The following is a 14,284-nucleotide window of genomic DNA, read 5'->3' as shown; positions in this document are numbered from 1 at the left end:
CTTGCTGAAAGAAGTCCTAGCTCTCTAGCTGCAAACTTGTCATCAGTGTTTTGTAGTTTAAATGGAACTTTCACTGTTTAACTTAACAATTTATAGGAAAAAGATCACTTGGGGTGTGGTTCATCCTGTATTTGTTGTGAAATGCATTTGAAACTAAAGACTTCAGCACTGATATCAGTGTTTCACAGGACACTGTGCTGGGAAGGGCAGACTTGTTGAGGTTGAGTGTGAATTTGGCATGATGCTCCTGTAGGAGCTCAACTGACTGGAACTGCAAAAGCTGCTCTGTAATTTGGAATTCCAGGAAGGAATAAGTGATTGTAAATCACTGTCTGTTTCCATTTTGGAATCAGCTATTACTAAATTATTTTTAAAATATGTTTGAAACTAGTTTTATACTGTTTCATTCAGGCTCATACAGCTGCTTTCAGTGACTGCAGTTCTCAGCAAGATGCTGTTTGTCAAAGCTAGACCAGAGAAGCAGCTTTTCTTTAAAAACTTAATTATTCAATTCATTTCACACTCTGTAGAAGGTGAGAAGTTCTTCTCACTGTGTGCACATTGAAAAGCTTACCTCTTAGTCATAGCTGGTTCAGAATTACCCAGGGGTGATTGCCTAGGGGTACAGCCAGCAGCCTGGGGTATGTTCCTGGCTGCTTGAACATTCAGTTGCTGGGTGGTTGAGAAGAAACTGCTTATCTGTCACGTGTCTTTTCAGAAGAAAACATGTAAGTGGCATTGTGATGGTTAAGTAATCAAGAAAGGTTAAGACTGAAAAGAATTTGGATACTATTGGCTAAGAATACAATATTAATAACTCTTGCTCTAGGCTTTCAAGAAATAAATTCTCTGGCAACTTGAGAGTTCAAGTAAGCATCTTGTATCTTTATTACATATTCAGTCAGGCTTAAATAGGATTTACTCTATATATGAGTGCTCAGTTATTTCCATCAAACTTTCTATTCTGTTATTACTCTTGGTGCTGCTGTTTTGCTGTGGGAATGAGTAATCAGAAAAGTTCCTCAAAGCATGGCATCACTTTCAGAACACAAATTCAATGGCCTCCAAGTTTGTTCCACTACAGCTGTAACATGCACCAAGTCTCCCTTCACAGTGCAAGCAGCATTTGTTGTAGGAATGTTTCATTAGGATATTGTTAAGCTAATGTTCACAATAAATGAAAAGTTGCTCCAGTAATGCTTCCTGTTCTGCTTACATTCCTGAAGAGTCTAATTTTAAAAAATCTCATTAAGTAGGTGTTCTTAGAATGAGGTGTTTTGACAGGGCTTATTTTAAAGCAGCTGGTTTTTGTATTTCCCTCCTTTTACAAACCTCTTAATTTCTTCTTCAAGCTTTTGATTGGATATGAGCAGTTGAGTCCAGTAGTTTTTCTTCCATCCTACTTAGAATACTTGAAATTTTAATGAGAATTTTTGTTTTGCTATTTTAGAATTAAAATAGTTCGGGTTTCGTACACCTCTGTAAATTGAAATCTAAATACAGAATAGAAAAATCCCTTTTTTAGTATTCAAAGTGCAGAATTAATTTCCTCAGGCTCTGTACTGTGCAGTGCAGGTGTGATTCACTTGCTGGTAATACCTGTGGAAATGGACAGGTCTGTCCGGTGAACTGGACAGGAATTCTTATGAATGTGAAAGATAAACTTCTTGGTTGATGATTTGTTTTATTCTGAAGGTATGAAGGGTGATGACACTGAGGGAACCAAGAAACAAGTTTTGTTAGCACAGTGTTCATAAAGAAGCAGGAAAAGGAACAAACATAATCTTCATCTTCTATGTTCCTGTAAAAAAATATAATTTTCAGATCTTGCATCCCCAAGCATGTGTTTGTACAAAGGCAGTATATGGAAGAGCATCCCTCCTTTAGGCCTCAGAAACCAGCCAGTAAAGCTTCAGATGGGGACCTGGCCACCCTGGATGGGAGGGGTCAGACCTGCTGGGACATGCACAGCTGTGGTCTCATGGAGCTTGGGTTAAACATTGGTTGGGATGCAGTAGCCAGATGATAGGTGTCCAGATTTCTGGTGATCATTAGTGTCCTGATGTGTACAAGAATGTCAAGTGAGGGTCAGGAGAAGCTCTTGTTGTTTCCTAGTTTGTGAGCAAAGCAGACAGTGTGTCCCCTTCTGAGCGAGACACACCAACGTTTTCCCGCGCAGTGGAATTTATAGGTTTTTATTTGTGTCTTTCTCATCTGGAAGTTTCATCTTAATATGTTCTCACTCCTTGCATAATGAGCAGGCATTCACGATGTGTTTGGAAGAATTTATTCTTTATTTTTTATTTTATTAAGAGTTTATTCTTTATTAGGTCTTTATGATGTCTCTAATCCTGTCAATCCCTGTGTCAAACAGGAATGGCTGGCCTTACACTGGGTTTTCTGCTAACTAAGCAATTAATGTCCTACACAAAAGGTGGACTACTAGCTTGAGAGAAATAAACACAGGTGAAAAATAAATTTGCTTGTTCCTACCCCTTATTTTGTTTTATAAGTGAGTGTCCTGTACTGCAAGGCATTTTTGCTTTTATTTTTTGGCCCACATAAAAAACGCTGGGCAAAACCTGAATGATTTACCATCTGTCTGCTTTGACCACAGACTAAACCCACTAGCCTTTGAACACTTGACTGAAAAACAGGTTTTGAGCAGTGTAAATATCTGTAACTCCACTGTTATCTCTCTACCAGTGGCTTTTAAAAAGTCAGGTAATGTCTTTATTCTGTGCCATCGATGTTAATTGAGAATATGCTAATGCCAAAAAATTTTCCCTCCCTCCTCCAGTTCCAGTGTCAACATTGCAGAACTACTGCAGCATCCTCTGGGCAGAGTTTAAAAAGCTTCTTGACCATAATGGGTAGGAAAAATCACTGGGTGAACCACATTAATTCCTCAAGTGCCCACAGCCTGTGCTGCCCTTCCCTGGCCCTACTCCAAGGGATGCAGCTCTTGCACTGCCAGGCTGTGATGGAGAGGGCACTCCGTGGGGCAGACCAGCCCTTGCCTCTGCTCCAGGCCACAGTGTCACACTGCTGGTAACACAAAGCTCAACTCCCCAGGTTTTAAGCTCTTCTTGATAGTGCTAGTCCTTCATTAAAATCAGCCAGAGCAGAAAGCTGGTCTCAGAGGAGAGCCCTCAGCTCCAGCAGCTCCTAGGAGCAGGCAGGGAAGTCCACCAAATCAAATCAGGAATTCTTCCCTTCAACTTCCTTGAGTAACAGGACTCTTGAGCATCCAGGAAGGGATTTGTTTGCCATATAAACACAATTGCTCTTTCTTTTTGACGAACGATTCAACTTTTCAGCTGAGAATGCTGAGCTATAAAGTTCCTGTAAATCCCCATACAGTCTGTGGGCAATTCCTATACAAAGACAGATCCAGAGACCTGGGATCACCTGCTGCAGAACCACCAGCAGACTCTGTTTGAATTATGTCCGTCCCTCTGCCAAGCTCCAAAGTTAAGGACACAGGCATGTGGTCTTTTAATGCTGGTTGTCAGAAAATACTACTGGATTATCCATGCTGGATGTTGTAATTAGAGCATTAAAGTCTCCAAAGCCTTATAAAGTGAAGATGCTGAAAGCTATTGGTAGTAAAAATTTAGTGTCATTTTTAAGAAAAACACTTAGGACTTTTTTTTGAGCTGTGAAAACTTCCTGAAGTAGAATTCCCTTATTTCTACGATTAGTGTGCATACTGCTATTTGGCAGTGAAAATGTACTTGTCAGATACACTTCCATTGTAATCAGTGGCTGTTTTCATTCTGCGATTTTGATGCATTTGCCTGAAGTCCATGGCCTGTAATTTCCAAACACAATTAGGGTTCATCACTGGGAATGCTAGAATTTTAATTTTCCTAAAAAACTTCAGTGGCCTTAGGTTTGGCACCTGAGTTTTCCTCCATATTTGATCTGGCACATTCCTTTAATCCGTGTAGCCAGTGTCATACACTGGCATCAGACCCTATAAGGTGACCGGCTCTGCACTAAAAATTTTGTCACTGGGAGCCAAGAGAGTTCAGCAGCCTTCCAGACTTTCATAATCTTTATTTTCTGTGATCAAAACTAAGGCCCACTTGCTGGCTGTCCTTCCACTGGCTTTAAAGGATTTTGGATCAGGATGACCATGGGAATGAAGTGAGTTGAGAAAGGGACTGAGTGTACGACTGACTGCCCAGAGCTCAAAGTGAGTTCTTTTGGAGTTGTTTGTGATGTATCTTTCATGTGATTTGTGAAAAGAGGCTTTGAACCTGAGTGCTGCAGACTGTGCATGGGGGCCAGTTTGCCCGTGGAAGTGTTAAAGGGATCCTGAAACTGGCTGAACGTAAAGTTCACAGGAGGCGGTGAGTGATACCCCAAGAGAGTTAGAATCCCTGACTCTTGCAGTCCAGTTGACATAAGAATGAAGTACTGTTTCAGCTGAGCTAGAAGCCCTCATTTTCAAACCTGTTCCATTACATCTGCTGGTTGCTTTTTCCTGCAGGAGCTGTTGGCAGGTATGACCCCTTAAACCTCGACTCTAATTCATGACTAATACTTGGCAGGGCAATAAAAAATTGTTTGCAGAAGTTTCCAGGCAGCACCAATAGACAAGCATTTCCCTTGAAATATAGATGTGTCTGTGGAAGGGGTGGCACTCTTTTTAGTACTGGGAACATATCCTACACAAGGAGTGATACTCTTGGTTTTGGGTGTTATAAAATACACCTCTGTTTGTAAACAGACTGACAGCTCCGTATCTGGGTTGTCCCCACAGTGTATTGCTTTAAATCTGCCTAGAAATGTGTCATTCTTGAGCTGACCCACATTGCTGGGACACCAGCTTTGAGGGATTTTTTATTCAGCAGGCTGCTTTGGTTCTCAATGACTTTAAGAGGTTAGGGATGATGTAGAGGCTACATTGCTGGAGGGGAAAATTAGTTTCTCTGAGTGTTGCTCTTTGTGAAAAGGTGTGCTCTACTTGTTCATTGCTAGAAAGGTTGTGGGCATCTACACATCTCTTGCACACTGCCAGAGCCTGGAAAAACTCAGTTCCAGAGGAGCTTAAATTGTTCTCTTCCTTTGTTCTCATGCTCTAAGCAGAGGTAATAAAAATATACCAGGTTTCCTTATGGTAGGCCAGGATAATGGCTTTCACTGATCATTTTCTTTTTAGCACAAGAATGATTAATAGGTGCTTTCCTACTATTTCAGTCTGACAACCTCGCCCTAATCTCAAGAAAATTGTTTTCAGTATTGAGTTGACTTCCCAGTAAAGTATTCCTCTTTGTTGTGGGCCCAGAGACTTTGGAAAGTGTGCAGAGCATTGAGGATGTGAATTTTTATGTGATTACTCTGATTTCAAGTTATTATTAAGCCTTGCCAGTGAAAATGCAAACAAAACCGTGTCTCCGGAGGATGGGGAATAGACATTGCTGCACATTGTAATCAGCCTCTCTTGAAGATTCATTTAATATCTTGTGTATTTTTTTATGAAATGCATTATTCATGTAACAAGATTCACAGGAAGAAGCAGCTGAATTGTAATTTCTGGGAAGATTCTTCTTCCAAGAGATGTCATTTTCATTATTTAAATCAATGCAGTAGGTCTTGCCTGCATGAGAGAGGCGTGAAGTGAAGGGAAGAGCCTGTAGATGAGGCACTGAGCCAGCTGGGAACTGCCTCTGAAGGGAAATAAAAGCAGCCATCCAGTAACTGAAGCCCCCTTTTGGGTCAGTATGTAGTCATTTGAAACATCATTACACTTTGTAGAGTTTTTTTGCTCTGTGCTAGAAGCACTTAAGAAAACAGTAATCAACTAACACTTAGACAGTGGAAAAGTTTCCTCTCTTGTAAAAATACTGCTTGCGAGCTGCTTTCCCCACTGCTGTTTTCCAGAGAGTGCTCCCTCAGTTCTCCATGGAGTTCATCTGCCTGGGATGTTGTTCCGGGGCCTACAGGAAAAGTCCCACATGTTTATATTGCAATTCTCTCTTTATTTACCTAACCCTAAGTAAACCACTCTACTTAATTAACGCAGGCTCAGCCTCTGCTATATTTAAGACCTCACTCCACCAGTGGTCCCACTGAGATCAGTCAGGCTGTTCAGAAATAACAAATCACAAACACCACCAGTAGAGTTTAAGCTCAATTTAATAAAATTACAGTGATACAGACTGCACATGCTTAAGCAACACTAGGTGCTTTGCATCTCTTGCAGCACTGCTGATGGCAAACTTATTTTTAAAAGGTATTTAATTAATGCATATAACCATTTAATTATGTTAATGTAACAGAAACCAGCATGTTACAGCCCAATTATAAAATGCTTCGTGAGGAGCGTGAGTCTCCTTGTTTGGACTGCCCCGCTCCATCCCCATGCAGCCACCTGATGGGTATGTGTCCCTTTTTGTCTTCCTCTCACCCTCCTCTTCCCACAGAGGATTGGAAGCTTCCCAGATCCCACCTCAGTGACCACCTGGCATGTGCATCCCTCCACTGGTGTGGATGGGCACCTGGCCTCCCCGGGCAGTGGCCTGCTACCACTGAGACAAACCCAGAACCGCAGGGAGCTGAGAGGGAGCCTGAAGTGTGCCTGCTGCATTTTGACACTCTGAAGCTTCACTGAAGCTGCCCAGTGGTGGGTTGCTGGCATTAATGTCTTTCTCCTTTTCCCTTTGTTTGTTTGCCCAAGTTTGTCCACTACCTCCAATGGTGAGTCATGGAGACTACATCTGCCACCCGCGGCCTTGCGAGCGCTACAACCACGGGACGGTGGTGGAGTTCTACTGTGACCCTGGTTACACCCTCACCAACGACTACAAGTACATCACCTGCCAGTATGGAGAGTGGTTCCCCTCCTACCAAGTGTACTGTGTCAAAACAGGTAAGGGATAGTCCTATGCTAATAGTCCTGTCTTCCTACAGTCCCTCATTTTGGAGCAGATTTGTAGGTCGGTAATGCCTGCTGAACTTCATCCATTTCATGGTTAAATGATGAGCATTGATTTTAAGATGCTACTAAATATAATGCGTTCCCAAGATCCTGAATGATTCTAAACCATTTTGATCATTACCTCTTGAAATGTGTTTTTTAACATCTGGGTATTTTTATATGTATGCAAGTTAGGGTCATGATTGCATGTATAAAAAAACCAGTCAGGGGGAAAAAGCAAGATCTAGCCTCTCTCTCAGCTTAATGTTAAGGCTGCTTTTGGTACATGGCATTGGGTTTATGTGTGGTTTTTACAAGTTGCCTATAAAAAATGTCTGGTCCTAACTGGCACTTCTAAGTAGTGTTGAAGTATTCATATAAAATAACAACAGGAATATACAAGCACAACTCTTGTATTGTCTTTCTGTTACAGAACAAACCTGGCCAAATACACAGGAGACCCTCCTGACCACATGGAAGATAGTGGCATTTACTGCTACCAGTGTTCTGTTAGTACTGCTACTGGTTATTTTAGCCAGGATGTTCCAGACCAAATTTAAGACACATTTCCTTCCACGGTTTGTACTGCTTTCTTTTTTATTTTAAAGAGGGCCTTGGTTCAGTTTTCACACTCAGCACTCCTTGCTGAAGAGATGGAGCAGCTCACAAGCCTTGCAGATACTTTGTTCTGCTCTGAGCAGAAGTCCCTGAACCACTGGTGTGGAAGGGGACCTGCAAAAACCTGCAGTAGTCCTTCATGAAGCTAAGATAAAAGGCAAAGTTTGCCAGATTCACTCTGGGAGTAATTACTGACCTTCTACTGAGAATTGCTGCTTCTGCCTGTAAAAATAGCTGACAGTGTTTTTAAATACTCGTTTGCAGGTGCTGGGGGAATTAATTTTTTAACTACTGTAGACTTAGTAATGGAAGTTTTAAGAAAGAATTTCTTTTTTCTCTATGGACAATTTTATATTAAAGGTTTGCTTTACCTTCATTAGTGTTATTTTCATCACAATTCATAAACATCTCCTGCATCTTCGTTTATTTCCATAAAATACCATGCAGCTGTGAGCATTTGTCATTAATTCACACAGTGCTCTTCATGAGGGAGCCCTACAGCCGGGACTTGTCTAGCTTATTGAAATGGCTTTCAGTCCTCCCCTTTTCAGATGCTTTCATGTCTTAAAGGTACCTGAGACCAATTCCCTCCTGCCAGGACTATACTGTGTTTAATAGGCTACTAAACACATACTTTTTAGGGTTTAACAGACCTTCCCAATTAATTGCTTAAAAAAGAAACCAGCTTAGTTCTGATTAAGGAAGCCTCCATCTTTTGAAAGAAAGGCCTGAAGGAGGCCACAAATCTTGCCACCAAAGCCTTGTCATCCAGCAGTAGTGATCTCAGTGCCTGTTTACTTGGGCTGTAAACACTTTTGTGCTCTAGCACACGTTATTCCAGGGGTTCAGACACTTTTGGCTGGTGAAGTATGTCTGCGATCTTATATATGATACCTACTGTGCACAGCACAGAAAGTGGGGCTCCTTATCTTTTCCACATACCTGTTGACCTTCCCTTGTTGGAATTGTTCTTCACATTACTGGTTTCATTTTTTCCGATTGTAACAGATTCCACCTGCCAACCCAAGCAGAGTTTGGCAGACCTTTCTGTGAATGTTAATGACCCTGTAGCTCCATTTGGCATGACTAGAAAGTGCTGTGTTTACTGAAGTTCAGCAGTTGCTCCGAGGTCCTGCTGACATGCTCTTGCTCTCTGTGATAACCTGTCTATGTTTGACATAGAGGCAACCAGGAGGGCTCCATGGGTGACCCCGACTTCGTGGTGGTGGATGGTGTTCCTGTCATGCTGCCTTCCTACGATGAAGCTGTCAGCAGTGGCTTGAATGCCCTGGCACCCGGATACTCAGCTGCCACAGACCAGGGGCATATTTTGCAGACAGAAGATCAGAATCCTCCCGCTTACCCTGGTCCCAGGATTCCAGACACGCTGCCCAGCGAATTCGAGACCTGTGGCAGTAGGTCGGGTTCCTCTGAACTGCTCCAAAGTTTGTACCCATCCCTGACATGCCAAGGGGCAGCGCTTCCCGGCTCAGATCAAACTGATATATCCCAGAGCACTGATGGGGACGCTGCATCCACGAGTCCCCGGATCGATATCACAGATGGTGAGTCTTGCATAGGTGCAATAGGTGAGTCTGTGAACAGGGAACATCATTTGTTTGTACTGGCAGAGCAGGAGTTCACCCAGACAACTTGCTTGTACTTTCTCCATGCTTTTGTCCACACCTTAATTTGGATTTTTTTTTTTAATCTGACAACTCCATGGTTATAGAGTTTCATGTCTGCCATATATCCTTGCTAGCTGTGGTGCATGTGATTTGAATGCCAGGCCAGAAGGCTCCTGTCCAGACCCCAGTCTCATCAACAGGGATGTCAGCAAGCACCTGTATACAGCAGCAAAGCCAACCCTCATCTTGCCTGTGCTGGTCTGTTCATCTGCTCCTCAACTCCTACGCTCCCAACTCCCTCACATACCCTGGCTTTCACAGCCAATAACAGGATTTTCTCCTTAAAAGAGAAAAGAAATCATTATTTTCATATGGGCCAAAATTAGCAGCCTTTATGAACAAACTCATCATGTCTGTGCATCCAGCAAAGTGTTCCTTCCATCTGAGGCAAATGAGCCTTAAGCCATGGACATGGAAGTCACAGCATAAGGGGAATGTACCCACAGGTCCAGGTGCCAGAAGGGAGCTTGCCCTGTATTACTGCCTGCCTTTAAGTCAAACATGGGCATGTACTGACGAGATTTCATGGAGTTCTGAGTGGTGCTGCTCAGCCTATTAAGGAAACTAGATGGCTTTCCTTGAGACATTTAGAGGGAGAGGCTCATATCCCACTCTCCACAGTCACTGAGCTGAAGCCCAGTGTCCTAAATTCAGTGTGGGTGGAGGTGTGGGTGGAGGAAGTCTTCCTGCTTCAGAGGGGTTTGGATAGTTTTACTGGTATCACAAGGGGGCCAGGACATCCAGGAGGAGAGGAAGAAATTATGGTAGTGCCAGTAAAAGTGCCTGCCACTTCTGAATGCTGTTTCAGTGATTAATGTAGTAGCAAGGATGTTTGCATTTAGGTTTTTGTGGCCCTAATTTGTTGGAGAAAATCTGTGTAGTTTTAGTTATCTAATTTTCATAGAAGTGTTAGAGCCTGAGTGGGTCTAGAATTGTCAATACCCCACGTCTTGTTCAGATATTTGCAATGTCCATTTCTGGTTTTGTAGAATTGCTAACCATAATACTCTGCAAAAGCATAAAGGGAAATTGCAATCAGCAGTCAATGCTATTTCTTTGTTTCTCCTAGAGATTCCTTTGATGGAAGAAGACCCTTAGCCTGCACTGAGTTGTGTCTTCGTCACATTGCACTGTGGGGTGACATGAATCATGAGGATTCAGAGATAGAGAAGACTCTCTGTGGAATTGGGGAGGGTGTTTTCCTACTTACCAATCTTCCATGCAGTGATGTCACCAGGTTGGGTGTATGTCTTAATCCACAGCGGTGATAACAGCATCAGCATTTGGAACAGCAGCAGTTTTATGAATGAATCCTGGGGATTTGATGAGAGCAGATGTAGAAAAAGAACTGTGGCTTTTTAGAAATGAAATGTGTATCTGCATCGCAGAAAGTCATATGGCTCTGTAAGAAATGCTATTGGATTTTGATACTAACTGCCTCACAAAAGCATGTCAAAATATGTAAATTTGCTTATAAAGACTGCTTTAAGTCATCTATGGACCTCTAGTTTATGAAGAATCCTTTCAAGTTTAAAAAAATACCAGTACTGAAACACACACAAAAAATAGGAAAGATCCTCTTTGGCTTTCCTATGATAACTAGGAAGTTTTTGATTTAGTTGTTGGTGATTTTGCTTCAGACCATGTCTGCAGAAAATATAACAGAAATGATGGGATTCATATATACTTTGATGTATGATAGCAAATATATATAAATATATATATATATTTAAAAACTCTTAAAGAGAAAGAAAAGGAAAGACTCCCAGGTCACATAATGATCTGGAGATTTTTTTTTAAAGGTAAGGCAGAATTTATATCATAGACAATATTCAAAGTAAAGTATCAATATTTGTATTTATGCAAGACTTCTGTGACTACATTGCATTTGATAAATCCTGCTGTAATATGAGAGATCTAGAAGATGTTAAAATTATGAAATAAATGCTTAAGAAATGTTGAACTGCCATGCTTCAACCTTTCTTAAGCTCTTAAATATATATATATATGAGAGTAATCTACAGTCATAGCCCAGAGCACTGCCTTGTCCCTGTACATTGTGGTAGTATTCTGAGCCATTATTGTAGATACTTTTTAAAAAAAAGAACAATAAAGCTGAGTTTCAGTTCTTTTGACTATTGTGTAGTTGGCCTTTTTTTCCCCTTCCTCACTTCTTTCACCAGCTCGTACCTGAAGGCTGAGAAGGCAGCAGAACACCTGCCCTGTGGCATTTTCAGCTTTACATCCATTATACAGCTGGAAATGAGAGAGTGGTTTTGGTTAAGCAGGGCACATGGAATGGCTGCAGCTTCTGCAGATGCAGTGTGGGTTTTGTTGAGGGCTTTCTCTGCTCTGCAGGCTGTGCCAGAGCATTGTGCTAAAACCTGTATGAGGGGTTCACTCCGTGGTGTTACAGGCTATTTGTTTTTTGTCAGGAAAATTCCTGGCTGTTTCATGTACTTACTGAAATCCAAGCAGATTTTCTTGTGTTATTTTTCGTATTGTGCAGATGAAACATGTTAAACTGGCAGTGTTTGAAGGAATAACTCACTGTGTGTTAATGACAGAGACTGCCATCGTGTGGGCTAATCCAAACCAAAGGGAAAAATATGACTGAATTCTGATTTTATGTACAAAGTAGATTAATAATATCTCTATTGCCCTAAGTAGAGGATCAGTGAAAACTGCTCTGTTATTTTTTCATGATTGTTTAATGATTTATTTGTATTGTGGTAGCATTTAGTGGCCCCACTCATGAATCAGGCTAGTGGAATAATAGATGTGCTGCAACCATTCAAGGAAAGTGTTCATTAGCATCCTGTCAGCAACTGTACATGACAGCAAGAAGCAATAGCAGACCAAAAACTGTTTCAAGCAGAAGTAATTATGTCAATTATCCTATGGTAAGATTGATGAGAACACAGCGATTGGTATTGAAAGATAAGACATATTCCATATTATCCTCCATTCTTGCTTACACAATATTTGCATTATTTTTTTCTGCTGAATTGTCCCAGTTGCAGCTGTATCTTCAGGTTTATCCCAGAGATGTATCTATCAGGTGTTAGTACTTTCTTGGCTACTTCTTCCTTTTTAGATACCAAGCTTTCCAGAGGTGTTTGCACGACCAACTGATGTTTGGAATTATCGCTCCGTCAAACAAGACAGGAGTGCTGTAAAACCAACCCTGAACTGAAGCACATCCCAAGGCCCCAGTCAGTTACGTGATTTCTGTTTCATAATGCCATTGAAAAGTATTGAATTTACTTTAAATGCCTTATAAAAATGTTATGAAATCCATCTTTGCTAGTCTTGTAGTGGATTGTGAAATTTCATTCCTTATTAAATTTTTTTGGTTCCAATTATTAATTCCTGTTATGAAAAGCTTCTTGATTAATATTTGGAGCTCTGAGGTTTTATGGATTTACACTGTTGTGTGAACTGTATTGCAGTAATTTCATTAAGGGAGCCAGACGGGGTAACTTAAGAAATGTAAATTTATGACTTATTAGACCATTTTTTTTTAAGAAGTGCAGAACTGCAAATACACCAGAAAATGGAATGTATTAATTTTGCTTGATAGCCTTTTGATAACACTGTGCTAAATACAGTTTGTAAAGGGAAAAGAGTTTTACCATTTTTTGCTTACGTTGGATAAGACCTCCTGAAAGGTTGTTTTGGAGGGATGATTTGTGTGGTTGAGTTTGGGGGTTTTGCATGCTTGAATATTTGGGGAGAAAGAGAGGATTTTTCTCATGCTGTTTTTTTTCCACATAGGGCTTGAATTCTCATGAGAAGACTGCCTCCCCCTGGATCCACACCTGTGTCCCGACCCACAAGGTGACACCCTGGGCTGGGGGCTGCCCCCAGGTGCCCCCAGCCTGCCCAGCAACCTGGACATCCCGCAGAACTCCACAGCTCCCTGGCCTAAGACCTCAAGATGTTTTTAGGGCCTCAAGAGACAAGAGGGGTGCTATGATCATGGCAGGATGTTCACTGTGTAAATGAGACCAGATGGGAGGATGAGCACATCTTACACAGATCATAAGCTATTTTCCCTTGAGCTAACTGGATGTGAATTAAAAGAGATCCAGGAAAACCCTTGTTGGTGAGGGGAGAAGCAGCATGTTAGTGAAGATGGACAACCCTTGTGCCTTCAGCAGAGAGAAGAAGGGTGTGTACTGAGAACTCCAGGAAAGAAAAACAATAACTGGCTTCACCCTGACAGTATTTCTAAAAATGAGAAAGAAGAGCAGAAGTGAGCAACGTGTCAGCATTCAACACTGACTGATGAATGGGGGCTCGACCTGCAGAGTGCTGGGTGAAGGGTGGGGATCCAAGGTCTGCCGATCCAAGGAGCTCTGCAGGGAGTGAATCACAACCTGAGCATGAGTCAACAGAACCTGACTGTTGTGAAAATGTTAAATGTCAACACAGGGCTGTTTACACAGAACTGTAACTTATTAAATGCATGAAGCAATCCTTCAGCTGCACTCAGCACTAGTAAGGCCTCAGCTAGAGCAGTGTGTCAAATGTTGAGCAATTTTTTTCCTCTTCAAGGGAAAAGTGGTGTAGCTGGAGGGCAGCCAAGCAGAGAGAATCAAGCAAAGAGAATGGGAAAAACTTGTCCTGTCCCCACAGGTCACAGATTATGTAGCGTTCAGTGTGAACAACAGAAGACCAAAGGGAACACAGAAATTCAGTTTTCTGTAAGAAGCATATTTTGTAAAAAAGAAGGAATTTATCCATATAAGTAGGACAAGAATAATAGACTTAATTGAAGCTTGAGAGAATTAGGTTAGATATTAGGAAAAACATTCTAGTCACAGGGATGGTTACAAGGAGAAGGATAGTCTGAAGATGCTGTAAAAGCCACTGAGAGATTTTTTTAAGACTGTTTTAAATAAACAGAGGCCAGTAAAACATTGGGGGGAGATGCACAATGTGAGCTTTGGGGCCCTTTCTCATTCTGTTTCTACGTGATTCCCAGCTTGTAAAAACTAAACTTGGCTGATGCCCAGTTTTGCCCATAGACTAATTCCAAACTGAT

At 41.6% G+C, this 14,284-nt stretch overlaps 1 protein-coding gene across 1 annotated transcript in view; it reads left to right on the top strand.

Moving 5' to 3' along the window:
* SUSD4 (sushi domain containing 4) overlaps positions 1-10,332 on the top strand; it is a gene marked incomplete at both ends in the record, with an annotated part of 67,813 nt that extends 57,481 nt beyond the window's left edge. The window contains 4 exons of the mRNA XM_082303431.1: positions 6,689-6,880; positions 7,362-7,506; positions 8,729-9,111; positions 10,304-10,332. Coding sequence (XP_082159557.1) covers positions 6,689-6,880; positions 7,362-7,506; positions 8,729-9,111; positions 10,304-10,332 — 749 coding nt within the window. The remainder of the gene's footprint in view (positions 1-6,688; positions 6,881-7,361; positions 7,507-8,728; positions 9,112-10,303) is intronic.
* Between the last annotated feature and the right edge of the window lie 3,952 nt (positions 10,333-14,284).

This window comes from Coloeus monedula (assembly GCF_965178545.1).
Source record: "Coloeus monedula genome assembly, chromosome: 2".
NCBI classification, from domain to species: Eukaryota; Metazoa; Chordata; class Aves; order Passeriformes; family Corvidae; genus Coloeus; species Coloeus monedula.
The sequence above is the reverse complement of the archived record's forward strand: the minus strand, read 5'-3'. Positions and strand labels throughout refer to the sequence as shown.